At 49.5% G+C, this 25,456-nt stretch overlaps 1 protein-coding gene across 1 annotated transcript in view; it reads left to right on the top strand.

The window, feature by feature from the left end:
• The window catches only part of CMIP (c-Maf inducing protein), a 237,598-nt gene that overhangs the window by 171,897 nt on the left and 40,245 nt on the right, over positions 1-25,456 (top strand). Inside the window, exons 4-6 of the mRNA XM_080645754.1 lie at positions 13,078-13,239; positions 17,802-17,843; positions 23,341-23,403. Of these exons, the coding sequence (XP_080501880.1) occupies positions 13,078-13,239; positions 17,802-17,843; positions 23,341-23,403 (267 nt within the window). The remainder of the gene's footprint in view (positions 1-13,077; positions 13,240-17,801; positions 17,844-23,340; positions 23,404-25,456) is intronic.

Here is a 25,456-nt window from a genome sequence, read left to right on the forward strand (position 1 = left end):
TGAGGCAGCATCTTGACTAGCAAGACCTTTTGTTCTTCTACAGAAGTCTGCAATGGGTCCCTTTTGGAGCTGGGCGGTGGGCAGTGCACCCCTAGGATGGGGGTGCAGTCGGTGTTAGGGTGCGGCCATGGCAGGGATCCAGCCTTGGAGGGGAAGGTGGCCTGCCCTTCTGTGTTTGTCCTGAGGCTCCTGCCTCCTGTTGGCTTGGCGACGAAGCCAAACAGAGACTCCAAAAAGAGCAGTGCCTGTCCCCACAGAGGAGTTAGGTCCTCGCCGCACCCAGTGATGAGAAAATCCCCAGTGGGGCAGCCAGCTCAAGTCTCCGGGTGGAAAGGTATTTGGGAGAGACGCTAATTGACCAGGAGACAAAGGCAGAACCACCATAGTCTTGCTTCCCAGGGGACCCTGGTGCCTTCTTAGAACCAATTGATACTTTTGCAGAAAACCCTGAAATGGACAGAGAGCCCCTCTAGAGGGACCTGACGCTCCCCCTGACTGAGCCTTCTGACTATGGTGGCAGGAAGGCCAGGTGGTTTGTTTTGGGTAGGGGCTGGCTGGGTCAGGCAGGTGCTTGGAAAAGACCCTTTGGCAGAATGAGCTAAATCTGATTTCTGGGCTGGAGCAGATGTCCAGGTGTGAGCACATGGAATCCAGAAAGCACATGTGGGAGGTCAGGGGCCAACTCAGCCTGAGCTGCCCTTTGGCATCTATCTATTGACTCTTGAAGCTTTGTCAACGTCTGCATTAAGCTTTCAATCCAGGATGGTCCCCATCTTCTCCAAGGCCTCCCGCCATAATAGACCCAGGGATTTTGAACTGACAGTTCAGTGGTTCCCAAAGTGGGTTCTCAGAACAGCAGCATCTGTAGGATCTGGGAACCTACTAGAAACACAAATCTTAGTTTCATAAACTTAAAGGTAGGGCAGGAGAGTACAGCAAGCTGTGTTTTACATGCCCCTGGGGTGATTCTGATACATAGCCCAGATGAAGAACCACTGTAATAGTTTGAAGAAAGAGCAATAGACATTCATTGGGCTCCTACTGGTTTTCATCTGTGTTATCTTATTTAGGCCATACAATGTCCCTGAGAGGTGGCGATTATATCCCCATTTTACAGATGAGAAAACTGACTCTTAGACTAAATTTTCCCATGTGTCTGAGCCAGAACTCAAACCCAGGCCTGAGCCTCCTTCTGTATCCAGCGGGCCCTGTTGCTGGGTCCCTCTGGACCTGTGGTCAAGCATAAGTGGCTGGTTGCACCTGTAGCTTTTGGATTACTCTGCGAGCATCTCCTCCATTTATGCAGGTAACAGACCGCCACGATGAACACCCTCCAAGTCCTACTCCCAGGCTCCACCTTGGACTTCCCCTGGGCAAGTAGAGTTCTCTGTGTGCCTGAGAGACCTTCCTCAGCAAGGAAGGAGCAGCCCCTGCAAACCCTGCCTCTCCCCGGTCCCACCCGGGAAGGCGGTGTATGCCTTACCCTAGATTAGCCCCTCTCATACATGTTGGCTTTCTTTAACTGCACCCCGAATCCATGCTAACACTCACATTGGGGATTAGCCGTAAATGAATTTGTCAGAGGACTGGATCCTCTTCCAGGGCGCTCATAAACTAAGGCCCTTTGTAGAGGAACCGTGGCTGCAGCCGCGAGGAGACAGCCCAAGGAGGAATGGAGGCTCCCCTAGCACAGGGATGAGCAGGTCGGATGTCCTTGGAAGTACTGGAAGCACTAGATAAAGTTCTTAGTCAAATAAACAGCCGAGGCTCCCGTTGATATACTGCGCTACCGTCTTGAGGCCGAGCGGGAACTCCTTATTTGGGATACAGATTTCCTTTTATCTGGCCCGGAAGAGACAGCCCTGTGCTGGTGTCTGCAGCTCAGGACAGCGGAGCTCACTAGGGGCTGATGTCTCCCACATGGCAGAGGAAGAGCAGCCCCTGGTACAGTATTGGTGTGTTTTTAATTTATTTGGTGGGTTGCTATGACTCGGGGACTAGGAAGGGGGCGATTCTTCAGAAAATGGCATTTCCTATTAATGATTAATGAGAGGTCTGCACTGCAGTCTTCAGTATTGGGTTTGGTTTCTGCACGGGGCTCCCAGCCCTGTACGTCACTGGAAAATAACAGGATCTTCTTAAACAGGATGCTTTGAATGTGGGATCTCCACCACGCCTTGGGTGTGGAGTGACAGTGTCGCATTGATCATTAAGGCAAGGCAGGGCAAGTCTCTGGATGTTTGAAAGACTGGGGAGGACATGTGGGCTGTGCGTGTCCTTGGGGACCCTGGAGGTATGTGCTGGACTGATGGGGCTAACTCAGAGCAGACATGGCTCCTGAGAAAGAGGGGAGTGCCCGGTCACTGAGGTATCGTGGTCACAGCGTCTGAAGGCCTCAGCGTCTGACTGCCAGGAAGACCTTTGCGAGGGTTTGCACAGAGGCTGAGGGCAGGGGGTAGGTTTTCTCTTTGCTTTGTTTTCATTTTCTAAATGTATATGCTCCTTTTTCCCAGGCGGTATTTAAGGTGGTTTACAGAAACACAGCATGGGAAAATCTACATTAATTGCTACAGATCGACTTCTACCAGGTTTAGAGAAAAAAAAGATTCAGAGACCTGGGTATAATGTGAGGCCGTTTTGTTAAACAAGAGGAACAAAGCCACAAAGCTGAGGACAAAATCAATCTGTCCACTTGTGTTTGATTATATTTGCGGAGAAAGATCTGAACTGGTAGGTACCAGGGGTCAGCTAACTGTCGAGCCCACCACCTGCTTTTCTAAAAAAGGGTTTTATGGGGACCTGGCCCCACCCATTCACACCACAGCAGCAGGTTGTGGCTGGAAAAGCCTGTAATATTTATTACCTAGCCCTTCAGAGAAAAAGTTGTGGAACCCCAATATATGTCATAGTGTTAGCATGGATTCGGGGGTGCAGTTAAAGAAAGCCAACATGTATGAGAGGGGCTAAATATATGTACACTTTTATACTGGTGTGTGTGTGGGGGGAGGGGGGCGCCACCAGCATACAAATGTGCAGGTTGTAAGCTCACATGACAGTTCCTGTGCCCTTTATCTCTTCCCTACCCCTGTTCTGTATGATCCTCGTTTATCAATGAACATGTATTATTTCAAAAACCAGATAATCTACTAGAACACTGAAAAGTCAAAAATAATAAGATCTCAGCTGCCCTCCAGCTCTTTCTAAGAAGATGGGATTCTGACCAATCGTTCTTATCTGGACACTACTTATAAGTGCAGACTCCCAGCCACCCCCACCCCCCCACCGACTCTGAGCTGGAATCTGGCTCCTCTTTCCCCCATCTCCCCACTATGGTTCCTGCCCACAGGAGCTTTTGAGGAGCACTGGGAGGGCTAAAGGACTTAGTGCAGTGCCTAACACAGCATAAGTACTTCATACATGTTAGTCATTATTATTGATTTTTATCCTCCTCCCTTTTACAAACACTGGAAGCACCTTCCTTATGCCCTAAGTAGTTCCAGTCACTGCACAAAACAGTAAAGAAACAGACAAGGCCCCAAGGAGCCCAGAGAGTCAGTGAGGAAAACAGTCACATACAATTTTTAAATGTAGTCTAACAGAACCATGTGGTGATTCGATTTTGCCAAGGGTGCAGCAGGCCCTAAGTGCCAGGTAGGATGTGGCACCCAGCTGAGGGACTGGTACCAAGGCCAGTTCATCTTACCAGCCAGATGCACAGTTGCCTGGGCAACCAGCTGATGCCCAGAGATGGACACTGCTGAGTTCCTGCTGTTTCCTTGGAAGTGGTAATGACTGCAGCGACATCACCTCTAGTGGGCACTTGGAGAGCTGAGTGCTCAGGCACTTTCCCCTTTCAAACAAATTGCCTGTCTCCCCAGGACCCAGCTCTCCAGGTAGATGTCATCTGGACACCCAGCTGCAGCCAGTCTGGAACTGTCACTGGGCAGCCAGGGAGGCAAAGCTCAGCTCTTCAATTTGTTTGTTTGTTTGTTTTCCTAGTAATCTTTATTGTTGAAAGTATTACTATGTCCCTCTTTTTCCCCCATTACCTCTTCTAGCCTGCTCCACCCCAGGCCTTCACCACCCTATTGCCTGTGTCCATGGATTATGCATATATGCATACAAGTTCTTTGGTTGATCTGTTCCCACCCACCCTCCCACATCTTCCCTCTAGGGTTTGAAAGTCTGTTCCATACTTATGTATCTCTGGATCTATTTTGTTTATCAGTTTATTTTGTTCATTAGATTCTGCATGTGAGTGAAATAATGTGATACTTACCTTTCTCTGACTGGCTTATTTCACTTAGCATAATGCTCTCCAGGTCCATCCATGCTGTTGCAAATGGTAAGAGTTCTTTTTACAGCTGCGTAGTATTCCATTATGTAAATGTGCCACAGCTTTTTTAGCCACTCATCTGCTGATGGGCACTTGGGCTGTTTCCAGATCTTAGCTATTGTAAATTGTGCTGCTATGAACATACAGGTGCATACATTCTTTCTGATTGGTGTTTCTGGTTTCTTAGGATATATTCCTAGAAGTGGGATCACTGGGTCAAATGGGAGTTTCATATTTAATTTTTTTGAGGAAACTCCATACTGTTCTCCACAGTGGCTGCAACAGTCTGCATTCCCACCAGCAGTGCACAAGGGTTCCTTTTTCTCCACATCCTCGCCAGCACTTGTCATTTGTTGTTTTGTTGATAGTAGCCATTCTGACAGGTGTGAGATGGTACCTCATTGTCGTTTTGATTTGTATCTCTCAGATGATTAGTGACTTTGAGCATTTTTTCATATGTCTCTTGGCCTTCTGTATGTCCACTTTGGAGAAGTGTCTATTTAGGTCCTTTGCCCGTTTTTTAATTGGATTGTTTGTCTTCCTTTTGTTAAGTTGTATGAGCTCCCTGTATATTTTGGAAATTAACCTCTTATCAGATGTATCATAGGCAAATATGTTCTCCATTCTGTGGGCTCCCTTTTCATTTTGCTGAAGGTTTCTTTTACTGTGCAGAAGCTTTTTATTTTGATGTATCCCATTTATTTTCTCCTTAGTTTCCTTTGCCCTAGGAGATGTATCAGTAAACATGTTACTATGAGAGATGTCTCAGATTTTGCTGCCTATAGTTTCTTCTAAGATTTTTTAAGGTTTCATGACTTACATTTAAGTCTTTTATCCATTTTGAGTTTATTCTTGTGTATGGTGTAAGTTGGTGGTCTAGTTTCATTTTTTTCATGCACCTGTCCAGTTTTCCCAACATCATTTATTGAAAAGATTGTCTTTACTCCATTGTATGCTCTTGCCTCCTTTGTCAAATATTAAGTGAGCATAATGGCCTGGGTCAATTTCTGGGTTCTCTATTCTGTTCCATTTATCTATATGCCTGTTCTTGTGCCAGGACCAGGCTGTTTTGAGTACAATGGCTTTTTTGTAGTATAACTTGATATCTAGTATTCTGATTCCTCCAACTTTGTTCTTCTTTCTTAAGATTGCTGTGGCTATTTGGGGTCTTTTTTGGTTCCATATACATTTTTGGAGTTCAACTTTCCAATTAAAGGACTTCTTGTTGTTTCAGCAGGAGGCAGCAGCATCCCTCAGGGCAGAGAAAGCACTCCGGTGTGCCTATCAGAGTGGCATGGTAGTTGGGTGCTCAGGATTGAAAACTAGATCTGGGTCCTCATTATAGCTCTGGCTCTTGCTACATGACTTAAACTCTCTGAGCCTCAGTTTTCTTTTCTGTAAAATGGGGCTAACTATACCATTCATATTGTGAGTCACATTGTGAGGATTAAGAAAATTATTTCATACAAAGTGCTTAGCATTGGGCCCGGCTTATGGAGAGCCCTCCAAAAGTGTTAACAATTATGCTCTTATGTCACTTGTCAGCATCCATTATGGTTGTGCCTGGACCACGGTAAGCACTGGATGAGTGGTCGTCAGTGTTACTGTAATTAGTGGCTTTCTTAGAGTGAATTGAGCTGTGCCATATGCTCCAGTTGACAGGTGGGCTGGGTCTCATTTTGTGTTGTTTCCTCCACTTCTTTTCCCTCCATAGAGTCAATGCCCAGAGCAGGTGTCCCTATGCTTATCTTGAAAACTCCAAGTCCCCAGAGGGTAATCATTGATTAGTGCCTCTGTCCATTGGTTAGGCCAGCAGGTAATAGTTGAGAAATTGTACTGGGTAAATTAGGGGTTCTTTGGGGAGGCCACAAGGTAAGCTGAGAGGCTCTGAGCTAGTCTGAGGTTGATGATTAAGACCTGAGGGCCAGATGGGCAATTTGGGGCTGACACACATGGACTGCTCACAGGCCTGGGTTGTATCTGAAGACAAAGGGATGATCTTTGATGCCAAAAGGATTTAGGGGAAGCCCTTCTGGAGGACTAAAGAGAAGGCCAAAAATGTCGCCCCCACCCTGACTTGGTGGGATGGTGAGTTACCTGGCAACATCAGAGCCTTGAAGATGTGAGCAGGTCAAAGGTGTCCAGGAATCAGGGAAGCCCAGAGAAGTCGCCAACCAGTCATTCTTCCTAATTGAGCAAGGGACATTTGGGACAGCAGCCTGTACACCTGGAGGACAGGGTGCAGCTCACATACTGGCCCCAGCAAATAGCATTGCCTGAGCAATGGGAGGAAGCAACCAGCATATTGCTGGTCCTCTGGGGGTGAGGTGACAGAGGGCACTCAGACACTTGAGGACAGCACCGCCCCAGAGAACTTCTGTGGTGATGAAAGTGTCCTCTCTCTGCACCGTCCACCATGGCAGCTCCTGGCCACATGTGGCTGTTGAGCAGCTAAAATGTGGCTGGTTGGACCGAGGCACTAATTGTTTAGTCGTAGGTCACTTTAATTAAGTTAAATGCAAGTAACCACATGGGGATGGTGGCAGCAAAGCTTTGGGATCTCAATGAAAAGAAATTCTGAAAGCCAGTCGGTCCTTCCTGGCTCGTTTTTCTCTGCAGCTCCAGGAGCGCCATGCAGCCCTTCCTTTAATGACGGGGTGGGAGCATGCGTGCTGGTGTGAGCTGAGCCTGGGAGGCTGCGGCAAGCAGCGGAGCAGCAGCCCGTCATTGGGGGGCATGCTTCCAGCACATTCTGAGTCACGCCTTCCCTGGTGGGGGACACATTCCTAGTGACAGCTCGTCTCCTCTGGAGGAGCCAGCAGGCTCTGCCCTCCCAGGCCAAAGAACCCGGGTGTCTGGTTGCCTGCTGTAGAAGCTGTTGCCGGAGAGATGGCGGATGTTGCCAAGGTAACATCCCCTCCCTGACAAGAGGGTGAGAACTGCAATGGAGTGACTCTTCCTCCTGGGAGGCAGCAGGCTCTTCTGCTGGCTGTTGTCTCAGGAGCTGGTAGGGCTTAGTCACAGATGCCGGGAGCCCTCCTGAGTCCTGCCTGCGTTAGACCATTCATTCCCAGGACATGGTACGTTATAACAATGAGAGCTGCTGTTTAGCCAGGATTGGTACTGGGTGCTTTATATATATTATTTCATGGAGTAGAATGGCATGCCTTTGATGTTGGTTATTCTCATCCCACTTTGCAGATGAGGAAAGTAGGTACAAATAATAGACTAAAATCCCTGAGTACCGGCCTGTTTTGTTCACTGTAGTACTTAACACAGTGCTTGGTACATTATAGTCGATGGTTCCCTATAATTTTTGTTGTTTGATTGGTTGGACAGATGGATGGATGGGTGATGTATGCATGAATGATGGATGAATGGATGGGTGGATGGGTGGATGGGTAGGTAAGTGGATGGATGGATGGGTAGATGTGTGGATGGATGGGTGGGTAGGTAGGTGGGTGGATGAGTGAATGGATAAGTGAATGGATGGATGAATGGTTAGGTAGGTGAGTGGATGGATGGGTGGGTGGGTGGATGGATGGATGGATGAAGTAAAGTGAGGAATTGAATTGAAGTCTGCTGATGGCAAAACCTGTGTACTCAACCACTAAACCATACTGCCCCTGGCTTTGTCTGGTGTCCTCCTCTGCCTTCCTAGGCTGGGATTTTCTTTACATACTTTAATTGAAGTCTGATTTACATACAATAGAATTCACCTGGTTTAAGTGTGTGATTCAGTGATTTTAGCAAACTTATGGAGGTGTGCAGCCATCACTACAATCCAGTTTTAGAGCATCTCCATCCTCCTGGAAGGTGCCTCAAGTCTGTTTGCAGCCTAATCTCCATTGCCATCCACCTTTCCCCAGCAATGACCATTCCACTTTCTGTCTCTATAAATTTGTCTTACATTTCATATAAAAGGAATCTATGTATGTCTTTGTATCTGGCTTCTTTCACTTAGCATGACATTTGTGAGGTTCATCCATATTATAGCAGGAATGAGTAGTTCCATCCTTTTTACTACCAAATACTATTCCATTGTCTGGATAGACCACATCTGGCTTATCCATTCATCAGTTGATGGACATGCGGGTCGTTTCCAGCTTGGGAATAATGCTGCTGTGTACACTCATGCTTGTCTTTTATATAAAGTCTGTTTCTACTTCTTTTGAGTAGATTTCTAGGAACAGAATTGCTGGGTCACATGATAAATTCATGATTAATGATTTAAGCAGCTGTCAAACTTTTTTTCCCGTGATGCTGAGCTAATTTACATTCCCACCAGCACTACACAAGGATCCTGGTCTCTCCACCTCCTCGCCAGCACTTGGTATCGTCTGTCTTTCTGGTTAATAACAGCCTGCTGGAAGTGAAGTAGTGTCTCTTTATGGTTTGGACCTGTGTTCCCCCAATGGCTCATAATGTTGAGCAGCACTATGCATTTACCGCTAGGCTGGGGTTTGACCTTTTCAGCTGGGGCTTAGCAAACGTTTTCTCTGAAGGGCCAGATAGTAAATATTTGGGGCTTTGTGGGCCACATTTGGTTCCTATTGCATTTTTTTTTCATAACCCTTAAATAATTTAAGATCATTCTTGGCTTCTTAGTACAAAAACAAGTAGGGAGACAGTTTGAAGTCCCCTGTCAAAGGATTCCGGCAGCCCATTCACTTTGGATGTGGCAAGAGATAACCCACCCCTTGGGGAAGCGGGCTCAGTGGGAGGAACATCCTGCAAAGCTGAGGGCTAGGCTCCTGAGAGCCTGGAAGCCAGCATTCAGAGGTGTCCCCACCCCAGCCCCGTGATTCATTACCAGATGAGCTCACCAGAGTTCCTGAGATGAACTAATTTGTCACCCAAGGCAGTGACTGGGCCCCTGTGGTCCTGGACAGGCCTCCCTCTGCCTGTGGCAGCCTGTCCTGAAGTTCAAAGCCTCTTATGGGGACCAGTGGCCTGCCCATACCCATGACCATGACATCACAGCCTCACTGTCCACCCGCTTTCCCACCAGCCCCTCCTGCAGCTCCTCCGCTCCCTGGTCACCTGGGCCCTGGCTCTCAGAGCCTCATGGACTTCCTGGCACTCACCCCATGCCACCATCATTCTTGACCCCTTCTTCACAGTGTCTCTGGACGAATCTGTCCCTTTCCACCATCTGTGCCGGCCCTGGCTGATGTGCTAGAAAGAGGGGGCATCTGAAGTCTACCAAAGCCGGTTTTGACTCTCGAATTGCCCTTTCTAGCTGCGTGACCCTAGTCAAGTCATGTCACCTCTCTGGCATGATAGTACCCTTGTGTGTAAGCAGGATACTAGAGTCCTGTAGCAGAAGCTGCAGGCGCTCCCCCTCACCCCCCTCAGCATCACTGCTCTGAAGCATGCTCACTGTGAACTCTACCAGGGGCATGTGTGTTTCTGGCTGTGGAAGCACTTTGGCCGGGGCACAGGGCACAGGGCAGCCACTGGGGTGTCCAGGAAACTAGTGGATAAATGCTGCAGCTTCCTTGCTCCTTAGGTGGATAGCTCTAATGCATGATCTAACCGTCTCCTAGGGATCCCGGTGGATTCAGCATCCTTCCCACAGTGGGTAACGTTGCCAATTGTCCCATCATAATGCTTGATGATGCCCTGCTAATTTACTGCCTTCTCTTCCCAGTCTCTCTACCCCACCAAGCACTGATGTATCTTTCAGTGCCTCTCAGATAAATAAATTATTTGCACCTGGGCCTTGTCTTAGAGTTTGCTCTCAGGGCTGCTCTGCCTGTGGCAAGCCCCCAGCTCCTGGGGTTACTGTGAGGATGGAACGAGATGATGCCTATAAGTGCCCAGCACAGTGCCTGGTGTATAGTACGTGCTCATTAAATCTTAGCCCTGGTTAAAGCCCCTGGGACCTTCTAGTTTTGAAGATAGCTTCTGTGACCACTGTTCTGGGGGTGCCTCTTAAGCAAGGGTTCGGGTTCCAGAGACACTCGTGGGAGAGCTGTCGTCCTCCCCGCTGTAAGGAGGGGCTGTCAGTGAGCACTGGGGCTGAGTGCAGCCACGAGGGGCTCCTTGGAAACTGCATTGGGGCTGGTGGCGCCCACTGAACCCTTCTGCCAGGGTCTTGCTGCTCCTGCATCTCAGTGATGTCTGAGTGGCCAGTGGGGGACTGTACTCACGACCACCCACCTCACAGGCTGGCTGTAGGCAGTTAAATTTAAATGAGGGTTGGCTGGAATAATGCTCACCAAAGATTAATGGTGGTTATTTCTAAGATGTGGGATTTTTGAGGCTTTTTTCACTTATCCTTCCCTTTGTGCTTTCAGCATGGTTTAAATTTCTTACAATAAGCATTCATCATTTTCAAAAAATGATGAAGTCCTTATTCTTTCAAAAGTAAATAACTTGCAGGTGATCAGAAGAGAATGCACTTAAAGCTCAGACCATGTTTAAACCTAGAATCTACTGTGGAAAGACACGGGTGTGCATCATTGTGGTTTTCTTTGGGGCTTAATATATGGCATGTTTAAATGGTCATTTAAAAATTAAGCAGTTCTCTGGCTACAGAGCGAAACCGCAATGTCCCGGACTCAAAGGAGCATTTGTCTCCTGGGATGGATTGGGTTCTGCCTTGGGAAGTGTCTCCACTGCATTAGGCTTCAGGCACTGTGTTTGCTTAGATCAGTCAGGGAGGCTCGGCTGATGGAAACTAGGACTGAGCTGGTTACAGTCCAGGAAAGCCTCGAAAAGTGGTGCGTCTTGTATTAACGTCATGGATTTCACCATCCTCATCAAGGACGAATGTACTGCTCACCAAACACCCGCCCCGCCTCTTCGGGTCCAAAATGACTGGCAAGGAAATGTTCCTGGACTTTTCCTCTCCCCACCTGGTGAAAACTATGCTGTCTTCCTCTGCCCTTCTGGCCCTCTGGCCCTTTCTAGTGCTTGATGGGGAATGGGTGACCGGGCAGAGAATGGTAAGACAGAGACAGAGCGAAGGAGATGGGGAAAGAGGGGATGAATGCTGTGTGTAGGAGAGACAAGCTAAGCTGGTTTACACAGGAAAGATCTGGGTGATGAGGGGGAAGTAAACTTTGTGAGTTAACTGTGTGGGTGATGCTGGCGGTGATAGGGATATGATTAGCAAGTGAGAGGCTCCAGAAAATCGTGGAGTGTGAAGAAAAGGGGAGAAAGAAAATGGGATACTTTCTGTGTTGCTGTGGGTTGTATGTTTCATCCTTTTAAAGTTTTACAAAAGAGACTGGTTAAGTATCCGGATTCCCCTTTTTGTTTCTGGTGCTGTCCTATTTGGACAGTGCTCTCTAATGTAACTGCATACGGAGAGCGGACCGTGTGGGTCCAGGATTTATTAAGATTGCGTAGTTCAAGGGGCTGCAAGGTATTTTCATGCCTAACTTACAAAAGAGGAAGCTGAGGCTCAGTGAGTGAAGTACTTTATAGAAAGAGTCAGGTGTGCCCGACTCCGGACTGGACCTGTGGTTCCACCACAGTGCTCAGCACAAGTTACTACTCAGTTTGATATGGACTGTGTTCCCAAATACTTTCTTTAAGGCATTGGGTTCCAAAATTACCTTGTCATTCTTTTCTTCTTCTTCTTCTTCTTCTTCTTCTTCTTTTTTTTCCAGAGAGGAAGGGAGAGAGAGACAGAAACATCAATGATGAAAAAGAATCATTGATTGGCTGCCTCCTGCACTGGGGATCAAGCCCGCAACCTGGGCATGTGCCCTTGACCAGAACCGAACCCAGAACCCTTCAGTTCGCAGGCTGACACTCTATCCACTGAGCCAAACCGGCTAGGGCTAGGGCTCACCTTGTCATTCTTAACTCAGAAGCTAAGTGGTCAGCTTCGGGGGCCAGTGGAGGACCCTGACCTCTTCTCCTTCCTTTCCTCACTCAGACTTTGGCTCAGAGATTGGGGCATGTCACCCAGCTGGCTGCTGGCACAGTGACACTAAACTAGGTTTTCCCCATGGAGCAGGGCTTCTAATGAAGGAGTTCATCCAGTTAGAAAGAGGCTCCCCAGCAAGCTGGGGCAGGGAAGGGGTGGGATTTGGCTGGGACCTCCGCCTTCAGAGGGAGGGCTCCTGTTTCCATGATGTCAGAGAGGCGGAACTAACTGCCTCAAGTCCAGGGAGGCAGCAGCCCTTGGCTCCAGCTTCCAATTAGCGCCTGAGGGAAGGTGAGAATGCTCCCTCCTGTCTCCCTCTTCCTCACCAGGTGGGAGCTGAAGATGGCCTTCATTTCCTGGGGGGCATTGTGGGCTGCCTGCCCACTTGGCTGGAGTGGAATTCCTTGCCCCCACCCTATCCGTCTTGTTTCTTAGCTGAACCCCACTCCTCAGGGGCACCCCTTGGGATCGGATGAGCAGAAGCAGTGCTTCTGACTCAAATAAAGTCCCTTTGTGGACCCGCGAATGTTTCCACTCCTATTGCGTTTGAATACTTGGGGAATAAGTTTGGCAGAAGATATTATCCAAAGAGAAATCTCTTTTTCTTTTTTAAAGTCACTGGAAATGGTATAGAAATTACTCTTCTGTGTTCCGGAGGCCTGGACGTCTGCAAATGCACCGGTGACTTAGGGCAAGACTCTTCCTGTTTCCGGTGTCACTTTCTCATGGGCAGAGCGTGGCCCACACTACAGTTTTTTGGGGCCTTTTGCATCCTAACTGTCTGATTCTTTGATCGTCTTGTATCTTCTGCCCTCAGTATATCAATAACAGGTTTGTATCTTTTTCTCCTGACCAGAAAAAGATTTACAAATATAAGAAAGTCCTGAGTAACCCAAGCCGCTGGGAGGTTGTCTTAAAGGAGATCCGAACTCTGGTGGACATGGCCCTGACATCCCCCCTGCAAGATGACTCCATCAACCAAGCCCCACTGGAAATTGTCTCAAAACTGCTCTCAGAGGTAAGACACTTCCCCCTGCTGGATTGTGCGCCTCCCGAACCCCCATTTAAATGATTTTGTTTCTTTTTACTTGCCTGCACACCAACCCTCAACCAGGATTGGATTTGAGTTTATCTTCCTGTTGCTTTAAGGAAGTGAGGGGTTCCCCCCAGCCATCCAAGGGTATTGAGAAGGTTTGCCCAGTGCTTCCAGCTAAGCTGTCCCAGGCTTGTGGCAGGGATGAAGGGACAGTTGTCACTCCCCTGCCATGCCCCATGACCGAACTGGGGATGGGACATGGCAGGGAGAGAGGGTGGTATGGTCGTGGTCCTGAGGCCGGGCTGGTGGTGGTGGTGGTAATAGCTGACTTCAGAATTCTCTAGTTCATTCCCAAGAGAGCACATCGGGAAGCGCGCCCCCTCCCCTCGCCTCCCCCCCCCCCCCCCCCCGCACACACACACACACACACTCTCCTTGCTTCCTGCTCCCGTGGTGCTGGGCTGGTAAGTCCTGGCCTGTCTCCATCTCCCCCAGCACTGGCCCACCTCAGCTCCAGTGGTCCAGGCAAATGGCTTTCTGCTCTAATCACCCCCACAGCCTATAGCTATACTTTGTTTAACGTGCACAGGATTTTTAAAATCAGGAGATTACACACCAAAATGAGAATTTTTAAGTTTTCTTTAAAAACAATCAGGAAATTCGGCAGCAATTTACAGCTGGTGATGCTTAGCGCCACCCACCTGAGCCGTCTGCTTTGCCAGTCGGCCAGCGCTCTGAGTGTTGCTGTGGGCCAGGCGCCATTCTGGGCATTTGAGTGAAGACAAGCCCCTGCCCTCCTGGAGCTTACATCCTGGCAGGGGACAGACACGGGAGACTCAGTCAGGAAGCTAGGCACACTGTTCGTTAGAAGGCAAGGGCCGCTAGGAAACACACTTCTGTTTACTCTGTCTAGGCACTATTCTAAGCACTTCACAAATATTAAATACTCCTGTTTATTTGCCTGCCTGGTCCCCTGGGGACACTATAGAGTTGATGACTCCTGATTTAAACTATGCATGGCCACCAGAGTGATGCTTCTGTCCCCTTCTTTCTGTCTCCCCTCCCCCTTCAGGGTGGCCCCTGTCTTCTGACACCCTGGTTCCCTGGGCAACTCCTACACACCTCTTGACTTGCACACAAGCTCCCTGCTGCCTAGACTGGCCTTCTTTCTGCAGGCCTGGCCTGGTCACTGCCTGCCAGTCCAGGACACTGGACCAGGCCTTATCTATCTACTGCCTTGAGAGGGTCCCTCACTCTGGGAGGACGTAGGGGCGAGGGGAAGTGACGGTCGCAAGCAGAAGAGCAGAGGATGTGTCGTCGGGTGGGACACCAGCTGTGTTCCACAGAGGCCTAAAGACTCAGGCTCTGAAAGGATTGAGGGTCAAGGTCTGGAACTGGAGGCCAGGTGCCATGTGCCCAACTGCAAGTCCAGGCTTCGGTCCTGAGCAAGAGAAGGGTAGCAGTCCAGGGGCTGCTTCCTAGTAGGGAAGGGAAGGCAGCTCATCTTTCGGAAGCAGCTGCTCTGTGCTAGGCAGGCACCAGGCGCCAGCCTCAACATCTCCTTTAACGCATTCTCCCTGAGCGGTGAGCCTGCGGTCTCCATTCACAGATGAGGAAACTGAGGCCCAGAGACACCAGCCTGCCAAGCATGCAGTGGGGCTGGACATTCCATTCCAGCTTGGGGCTGTGTAGTTCTTACTGCAAGACCACATGGCCCACCCCTTCCACCCCACCAGTCTTGTCCACCAACATAAAGTCAGGCTCATTGTCAAGAGGATGGCAGAGGTGGCTGATGACACTGTGGCCACCCGCTTGGTGGGATTTCTTTCCCATCTCAGATATGTTTCATGTGCTTACGTGCCCAGGGGGCGCGGCCATTGGTAAGGGACAGAGCTAGGACTGCAGCCCAGGTGGCACCTCCTCCAGTAAGGCTTCCACCTCTGCGAGTGACACTAGCACCTTTTCAGCACACGCTCTGTGACAATCACTATCGGGCATTTATAGCTCACTTTTACGTTTCTCCCAGAGACCCTGCAAGGTAAGTATTAAAATGTGCAGAAGGGTCACCAGAAGCTCTAAGAGGTTAAGATGCCCACCCAGGTCACTCGGAGAAGTGGTGGGCCAGGACCCACGCCCAGGCCTGCCGGATGGCGAAGCTCATGCTCTTATGCCTAGGTGTGGCATGAACTGGCCTGGGTGGAGCCTTTTTCAGTGAGGGGGAGATCCCCTTGTGTGGGGCAGTGGTTAAGAGCAGATGTGTGGAGTCAGAAAGGCCTAGTGCCACCCTCAGGCGCTAACTGACCTTGGGCAGGTTCCTAGGCTTCTCAGTACCCAGTTTTCATCAGTGAACAGGGCTAAGGTTAGCACCCGTTTCACAGCCTTGAGGGCCGATGCTCTAATAAGTAAGCACTGCCTAGCATCGTGCCTCTCAGGCAGGGGCGTTGGATACATGGTCACACTTTACTGTCCTGGGAGATGTCTGTGACATTGGCCTCAGTACCGACAGCTCCTTGTCTAGGTGGCATGAATGGAAAAGCAAACAGATCCACCCTCCTCCTTGCCCTTTTTAGCTTAGAATATATGGGGCTAGATTCTTTGTTCTCTTTACTCAAGTGTCCCTGAGGCCTACTGCTAAGAGGCACCAGCCCTCACCTAAGCAACCAGAAAGTGCGTAGTAGCCCGCGGGATGGAGGGGAAAGAGGAGGCTGTTGGGTAGCCAAACAATTCTGAGAAAGAACCATCCATCCACCCACCGGCCAAGTGAAGCCGGTGTCCCCTACCTCCCAGGCCTTTGTTGAGTTGAGTGTGTGGAGTGGCCACTCAGCTTAGTGCCCCTCTAAGCAGTGGCTCTTGGTAAGTGCTCTGCCCCCGGGGTTGAAAATGACCTTGATGCAGAAAAGTGTCCCTGCAGAGTGGCATGGGCTGCCATCGGTGATGGACAAAGGAAACAGCCGCTGTGCTGGCCCAAGGCCCTTGCTGGAAAGGTGGCGGGCGTGGTGAGGGACAGGCTGGTCCCATGGCAGCTGAAAGGGGGAACTGCCGTTTGCGTGGGCTGAGCACCCTTACTCGGTGCTGGGAGATAAAGGCTTTGGAATCAAGACAGATGGGTCCAATCCCCACTCCACCAACTATTAGCTGTGTTCCTGGTGAGCAGCCATACCTCTTTGAGTCTCACTCAGGTAGCTCATTTGTTGGGATAGTAGGAAATAGTAGGAGAATGGTCATGAGAAAGAGAAATGGGTGGCATGCGTATTACAAAGCTCTCACACAGTGCCTGAGGCATAGCGAACTGACAGTCAGTCAGTCACAGGGAAGCAAGAACAAAGCCCAGACCAAAGCGGGGCTTTCATCCACCCTGAGCTGAACAATGACTGAAGTTTAATCATCTGCCCTCAATGGGCTGCTCAAACTCCAGCAGCCACAAAAAGAAAAAGGCGTTGGAACCCATAAAACATCCTCCCAAATGTCCCCTGGTTCTAAGCATCGCGGATCAGGCTGTCTCCATGGGAACCTGGAGCCTCGTGGAGCTCAGACACTGACCCTGGTTCTGTGTCCGCCTTCATTCCTAGGCAGCTGGACAAAAGCAGATTCACAGTGCGCTAGCTTTTCTTTTGCTTCAGCGGGTGTAAGCTCATTAGATATCCCAGCGCTCCTTAGACCTGTCCAGGTGGTGGGTGTCGTGGGCTCTTTCTAGAACCCAGACCAGTCGATCTTGCCATTCCTGTCCAGTGATGAGGCATCTTATGAGCAGCATACGTGACTCTGTTAAAAAATGCGAATTAACACCCAAGAGAGCCTGAGTCTACCAAGACAGACAAAGCAGAACGTGCCCTGAATCTAGCAAAAAAGACAATAGTGGCCGTTTCTGAGTTTTCCCATGGTTTCTCATTTATTGCATATTCATTCCTTTCCTTATTCGCATACTCACAGGATGGCAGTACAGGTACCAATTGTGAAAGAAATATCCAGATTGAGGGGAAAACCTAAAAATGAAGCAAGTTTAATCCCTTCAACTTAATATTATTTTTTGAAAATTAACTGTTAGAATTGAAATTTAGCTAACACATCTTGGGCCAACTCATGGAACACTAATGTTCCCTAGGAACCTAGTTTGAGAACCACTGAGATAATATATATATGCCACTCCTAGTAGACTCCAGCAGAGAGTCAAGACTGAAGAGTGTTCTTCACGTGTTTATTATGAACCTGTCTTCTGGCTTCCAAGTGGCATATATCCTGTTCCTGCAGCCTAAAGAGGATCCCATGTACAGCAGAAGAAACTGAGTCTTACTCAAAAGTGGTCTGTCCGCATCACAGGACTCACAGGCTGCGAACAGGGACTCGGAACCTGATTCCCCTGTCCCAGGGTGTACTTTCCTCCTGTCCCGACCCTGCCTCTGAGGGGCTTCTGATCTGTGTAATTAAGAACAGGCAACAGCAGTGCACTGAGAGGCTGGAAGCAGTTGAAACTGTGGACCTTCCACTTTATTAATGTTTGTTTGTTTTCCTTTTCTTCCTCCTGCTTTCTGCGTTCCATCCTTTAGAACACAAACTTGACGACCCAGGAGCATGAAAACATCATTGTGGTAAGTCTCTCGCCATCCCTCTTCCAGTGCCCACAATTCTTGCCCAGTTTGAGTTAATTCTGGAGGCGCCAGCATCATCCACTAACACAGCGACCTGGCTCGGCTGTCTCTTTATCAAGCCAGACATGTCTCGCTCCTGCTTTTGCACATTTCAGAGTCCAATTGATTTTGGGGGGATATAATTATCAGTCTTTGAGGTTTGTAGCAAATGTGTCTTAATCGCCTCCTCTGGCCTGAGTCTGCAGAGGGGGTTGAAGGCAGGAGATAGCAGAGACCATATAACTTATTCAGAGGCAAAACCCTTAGTGGAAATGTAGCCGGTCTCTTTCTTGCCCACGCCATGTCTCCTAATTAACCCACAAATAGAAACTTTTAATTTCCTCTGATACGCAAAGTGAGATGATATTTTCTGGGACTTGACTATGATGTAAGCATCTCTGGGGTAAAATATCTTCCTTGATGATTTTAAGCTATGAAGCATGACTCTCACTAGAGAGAAGAAAGAAATGAAATTGCACCTACTGGGTACAAAATACTGTGCTGGGTACTTGAATCCACAGATAACTAAGACAGCCCCAGCTCCCAAGGATTCACCATCTATTGTAGGAAGACAAATGAGATCACTGCAAAAATAGAGGCATGTTGTGTAGAGAGTAGAGTGACAAAATCACCTGGGAAAGAAGCCAGAGAACTTCCTGGTGTCTGAGCTGGGTTTTGAAGGATCAATAGGAGTTTGCCAGGTGGCAAAACAGAGTAAAGGCATTCCAGAGAGAGGAAATAAAATGTAAACGGAGATTTAAAACAACATAGTATCTTTTTGAAACATCAACATCGCTGGAGCATAAAGCATAAGGAAGTGGAAAGCAGGGAGGGAGGCAGAACTTGAAATGGAAGTGAGGGGCAGAGGTTTGTGTACCTGGGACAGGACCTGGAACACTCACCTGCCCAAGAGGTCCCAGCGCTGAAACAAGGGCAACATCCCAGCACCATGCCCCTCTGAGCTGAATTAGGACTTTGGATGCCCAACTACTTGGCCCTCATGAGCCCAGTCTGGACAGTCACCCTCTTGGCCCCAGCTGGGTCCTATCGACACCAAAGGAGATAAGCCCTAGGCCTTTTATTGCTGAGAGTAAAAGCAGCAATTTCTGTGGAGCACCGATACAGTGTCTGGCACATAGTAGGTACTCAGTGAGTATTTGCTAAAAATACAGAGGTTTCTCCCGTGTTCCAGCGTGACCACCCATAGCCATCTCTGGCCAGACCAGGGAGCATCCTCCTGGGCACCCCCAGTCACCCACCACCACCTTTCTCTGGTATACTGTTAATTAACAATATAATTTAACAAACATTTGTTGATATGTGAATACAAGTATGTGCCAGACACTAGTCTCTAATCCATAGATATGAAGCTACCATTGAGGGATTTATTATGAGCTGGGAGGACCTGGCAGGTCAACAGATAATCACGTAATGGTCAGAGGTTCAAATTTGTTCGGGTGTTAGAGGAGCACAGAGGACAGGGAGGGTGCTGGGAGGAAGATGGCAGAGGGCTTCCCGGAGGAGGTGAGCAAACGGAGTCTTAACAGATGGGCAGGCGTGCTCCCAGGAAAGGCAGTCCAGGCAGGGGGCCCAGTCCATGCAAAGGCAAAGTGATGAGACTGGCTAGTGGAGAAGCAGGTGGGAATGTACTAGTATATGCCGGGCAAGGAGTTGGCATCTTCCTCTCTTCTGACAACACCTGTGGGTCTCACTGTGCGCCTCGGCCCTGGAAAGGAGGGGCAAGGGCTTTGGACTTAGGACAAGCCTGGGAAAGACATTTTGGTCCGAGAAATGCAGGCTGCATTTAGCCAGCTAATTTGGCTGGGCTGACCCCTTAATTGGGCCTGGCTGAGCTTCCCTGCTCAGCGGGGATGCCTGAGAACAGGGAAGAATTTGATCTGAGGGTCTGGCCCTCAGCCCTCCTTTCAGCATTCTTTATTCCCAATGCTGTGTCCATTACCATGAAGCCTTCTGCAGCCTCCTTTCATTTCAGCAATTACAGTATCTGATTTGGCCTATTGGCAATTAGTCTTCTCCCAACGGGGCTGGTATTTTTTTTATGGACTTATTTTTTATGAGTACTTTTACAAGTAACTTGAGTTGGCTTTATTCAATCCGTCAGTCAGGCATCCGTGCAATAGGTAACTGTTGGTTGGTAACAGCTGGAGTGTCACTGGGTGAATGTGGACCTGGAGGCCAAATGCCAGCTGCCTTCCCCCATGCTGGTGAAGAAAGTGGTTTTAAAGCCGAATGTGGGTTCAAGTTCAGAGCCAAGTGCAGACCTTGGGACCACCCCATACTAGCTCTGACCTTGGGCGAGTAATGGAAGAACTTGAAATTTTATTTAATTTCATTAAAATTATCTTTGATTTTGCAAGTATTTCATGAGTGTATTTTAATTGTAAAAAGAAAAAATTTACCCCATCCCAGCACCCTCTTCAGAGGTAGCCCTAGAGGTTTCCAGTGGTGACAAAGTCACACAGACAGACATGGTTGTGTTTTTGCTTTTTGTTTTTAACATCGATGATGTCATGTTGAGTGTGTTGTTCTGCATTTTTGTGTTTTGTTTTTTTTACTTAACGAATATCCTGGAAATTCTCTCAAGTCTTTTCGTGCATAACTACCCCAGGGTTTCTCACCCTTGGCAGTGGCGACATTGGGGATGGGTCATCCTTTGTGGTGAGGACTGTCCTGTGTGCACTGTAGGATGCTGAGCAGCACCCCTGGCCACTGCCCTCTAGATGCCAGTAGCACAGGGGTGTGGTGACAATAAAAAATGTCACCACGTGCTGATGTCCCCTGGGGGGCAAAGTCACACTAGTTGAGGACCACTGGCCTACCCCCATTCTTTCTACAGGCTCAAGAATATTGTTATTTAACCAGGCAGCCATTCAGATAGCATTCGGTTAACTTGACGCCTTAGTCTTCTCGTCTATGAAATGGGTATGACAACAGGGCCTTTCCTACATAGGCCTGCTGAAAGAGTTAAATGAGCTAATATACACCTATTATGCTTAGCTCATAGAAAGATTCTACACAAAAATAAGCGTTTTTATTAATTATATGTTGTAAAATTATCATTCTGTGATTAGGGCAGGCTTTGTAGCTTCCCTGACCATTTGTCTCTTCATCTGTGTAAATGGAAGTAACTACTGCTTGACCTCACTGAGTTTGGCAGTCAAATGAGAGAATTGCTATGGAAGCACAGAACCCACACCTGTGGACGTTCAATTTGTTCCCACTCCTCTGTTCCTTAACTCATTCCCATGAAAGAGGGGCTCATGTGATTAAAGGGGTTCAACCCAGGGGATGCACCCTGCATGTGGCAGAGCCATGGGCCAGGCAGCGGCTCCCTGCCCCACTGTCTTCTGCTGTGACCTCACTCCTCTCAGGCCAGCACATGGGGGGGACAGCAGAATCCGGCCCCGCCCCCAAGGTGTCCGACACTGACTCACTGTCCAGGAAAATGTTCAGTGTGGAAATGTTCTCTGTCTACACCATCAAGAATGGCAGCCACCAGCTTCATGTGGCTACTGAAGTGTGGTTAGTGCGACTGAGGAATGCATTCTACATTTTATTTCAGTTAAAATAGTTTATTTCATAGCAGTTAAATCTGAATAGGTGCATGCACAGCCCTGGATAAACAAGATTCGGGCCTCGTCTTCAGCTCTTATGGGCCTGATCGTTGGTGCTGCAGGACATGACCTCCATGTCAGGGGCTTCCTTCTTCACCCAGGGGCTCTCACCTATGTAACTGGGCAACGGTCACCTTCTACTTGGGTCCAGTTATACTTTTCTTTCCCTAATGGTCCCAGACAAGCAGAAGGCCTTACTTCAAGGTCCCTACCCATATCCAAGGGCATCGCTGTAGGGGGCAGATCAGGGAGACCCCCTGAAACAAGGAGGCAGAGTCTGGGCTGTGGACAGGCCATGTCATCACGGAGCTTTCCTGGGGAGTTGGGCAAAATCGTCACCCCTTGCTGCTGTGCGATGGTGTCAGTGACATGCTGTGCTCCAGGCAGTGGGCTTATACCAGCCCTGAGACTCCAAAGCTTCTAGAGTTTTCTCTCATCAAATTCCCACAACAACCTGTGAATCAGTGTCTCTAGTTTTCCCATTTTATGGACTAGAGCAGCCGGGGGCAAACTACGGCCCGCGGGCCAGATCCGGCTGTTCTATCCGGTTCTCTTGCTCTCCCCTCCGCTCCTTTACTTTGAATTTATATTAGTTCACACAAACACTCCATCCATGCTTTTGTTCTGGCCCTCCGGTCCAGTTTAAGAACCCATTGTGGCCCTCGAGTCAAAAAGTTTGCCCACACCTGGACTAGAGTCTAATGCCCAGTGAGGTTGAGTTGAGTTGTCACACAACCTGGCAATCTCATTGCTGGGTCCAGGGTCTCCTGTTTCCTAACGTGCCCAGTGTGGCAAACAGGATGAAGAGTGGACTTCACGTGGCTATTAACCATTAGTAACTACATTTCCTGAGAGCTGGCCTGTTGCAGGCTCTGCGAGAGGCACTTGCACCAGGGGTTCTCAGCCGGGACCAGTTCTGTCCCTCGGGGCATTTGGCAATATCAGGACACACCTTTTAATTGTTCAGAAATTTTATTTGAATGTGAAGTTTAGCAAACTCATTAAAACGAATTATGAAAGAGACAGAAAAATGGAGAATCAAACACCATGCATTCCAGCGGACCCTTGCATAGGAATGGCAGTGGAACCAGTAATTACTGTCCAGCTGGCTTACAAAGGCTCCTGAGAAATGAATTCAAGGGGCAGTAAATATCGCAACCTTCCTGAATATAAAGCAAAGGTCTCTGGAGGTATTTTTTACTGTCACCGCTGCATGAGGAGTCATTCCTGGCATCTAGTGGGTCGAGAACAAGGATGCTGCTAGACATCCCACAGTGCACAGGGCAGCTGCCACCATAGGAACAACCAGCCCAAATGTCAGCAGGGCGAGGCTGAGCAACGCCTCTGCACATGTGACCTCTCTCACCCTCACAGCAACTCTGCTCCACTTTGCAGGTTGGAGCCCGGGAGCTCAGAGACAGGAAATAACTTGCTCTAATGGTTACACTGCAGTGAGCACCAGGATTAGGACTCGCACCCAGGACTCTGCCCCCAAAGCCTGGCTCGAAGCCACGATCCTGCCTCAGAGTCAGGGACTGTAATCCGAGGGGATGCCAGCAGGTCATGAAACCCTAAAGATACATGCATCATTGTATGTGCATGTTTCGGGGGGGCAGCTCAGAGTTTGTATCACCTTCTCTAAGGGAACCATGTGCCCCCCAGTTTAAGAGTCCCGGCATGCAGGTTAGAGAATGGGCGTTTTTTGCCGAGAGGGTGACAGGGAGGTTGTGCTTTCCATCATGAGTCATCCCTCTTGTGTAGACACACCCGCCTTACGTTTCCTTCTAGAGATTCCGACTGACGCTGGGTTCATTGTCTTTCAGGCAATCGCCCCTTTGCTGGAAAACAACCATCCACCACCAGATCTCTGTGAATTCTTTTGCAAGGTATGGCATGGCAGAAGTGGCCTGCGTCTGCAGGACCAGCTTGCCTCCCTGTGTGCGTGCTGCGGGTTGGCTTGGCACAATTTGTTAAAAACCCAGGGCCCCGCCCTGGACACAGCTGGAAGGCAAGCCAGGTACCCTGTTCTTAGGATTGCAGCCCCCTCTCGGTCACACAGGTGATAATCGAGGCACAGGGTCCAAACCAGTGGGTCAGGGAGGAGTGTCCAGCTTTTCCTTGGAATGTCTTTGTGGCTGTCTTGGGAGAAGTTTGCAGCAGATTTTCTGGGCTCCTGACGTCAGCTGGGTTATTTTTAGCCAGGGCTCCTCTGAGCACCAGCTGGCCCACAGTGGGGGCATGGCCGTGGGGCTTTCCTGAGCAGGGAAAGCAGTCAGGGGATGCCAGGTTAGCTGGGAGGAGCCACGGAACGGGACACCCGCTCCCAGGGACACAGCGCCAGCCTCGCAGTGGGATTTACCCGGAACATGTCCAGGGCACGTCGGGGACCAGGCATCCCTCATTCTGCCAGCTCACTACAGTGGCCTGGGGCTGAACACAATCTGCTTTTGTTCTTTGCAGTGTGATTTTTTTGTGTCATAATTTAATGTCCTTGGAAAGGCGAGGGCCTAGGTCTGCTGCTTCCCAGTGCTACCCTGGTCTCTCCTGGTGACTCACCTCGCTGCGTTCCTTTCCTCCCACGTGGCCTGGCAAAGCGGCACTTGGGAGGCCTGATGGTTCTGAAGGAAAGGACACTGGGGTTCACCTACTGCCCCATCCCTGCCCTTCATCCCTGGGCCCTTCACCCAGGGAGAGTGCGCTCTCTCTGTGTTTGTCAGGTGACACGAGGTTTAGGGAGACAGGATTGTGTCATCCTCTTTGGCCCTATCTCTCCACCAGGAGACCTTTTTCAGCGACCCACAGAGCAGAGGGTGGGCCAGCCTGCTGGCCCGAAATGCCCAGGGTACATTTCTTAATGTGGGCACGTGCCAGTGTGTGCCCTCCAGTCCAAGCAGGTAAGGTGGTCCAAGTGGATGAGTGCCCAACTCTACAGTTGTACGTGTGTGTGTGTGTGTGTGTGTGTGTGTGTGTGTGTGTATGCAAGAGCGTGCTTGCACACAGGTGTCAGGCTCCTGTGCTGTATCCAGGCCCCGCCCTCGGGGCACACGAGGGGAAGAAGCAACAGCTTGGTGAGACTGCAGACAAGATGGGCCTCCCTGCCCCTGAGAGGATGGGTCAGATAACCCAGTGCGTGGGCTTCTCACCTGTCACAGCAGGTGTCCTCTCTTCTCTTGATATTTGGTCGAGTTTAATCCAGATCTGCCTTTTGTCTGCTTTCAGCTGTATGGTTTCTCCCAGATCTCATGGTTTACAGACTTGTTCTAGCACAATGGACCGCTGTTCGGAGTAAATGGTAGCGCAGTTTAAAAACAGTGATGAGACCAAAACATCCTTTTGGGCACCACCTGGTAGGACTCTCCATTGATTCTAAAACAGAAGGCTGTCCTGCCACCTGGAGCGAGGGGTCCCAGCCAGGGGGGCCTGTAAGCCTTCTGGCTGTTTTCCCCTGGGGGATGAGGGGGCCAAAGCCACAGCCTCAGTGCCTCACCTACCAGGCAGCCCTCCAGAGAAGAGAGCTGAGGGGAACAGAGCCGCCCCACCAGATCCACTCTGGACCAGCTCTGGACACGCTGGGCAGTCTCTCCTGCCAGACTTCAAAACTGGGACCCCAAGAGCTGAGGAAAGTTAATATATCCTAATTTCCCAGGAAAGCCCTGATTTCTAATATCCCAAGTACGGCGTCCTCCTCCAGGGCTGGGAAACAGCACCTTCAGGCCCGGGCAGGCGGTGCATGTGCTGCCGTGGTGGGCTCTTGTCTGCTCCACCTGAAGGCCTTCAGTTTCAGTTGGAAATCAAAGCACCATGCCCGTGAGATGAAACACTCAGAGCTGCATTTGGCCTGCAGACTGCTGCAGGTTATCAAAGCCGGCAGTGGAAAAGCCACAGTTTTCCAGACTGGTGTCCAGACATCAAACCCCTGGTGTTCTTGCAGTGGTTACG

The sequence above is a fragment of the Plecotus auritus genome (assembly GCF_963455305.1).
Source record: "Plecotus auritus genome assembly, chromosome: 10".
Classification (NCBI taxonomy): Eukaryota; Metazoa; Chordata; class Mammalia; order Chiroptera; family Vespertilionidae; genus Plecotus; species Plecotus auritus.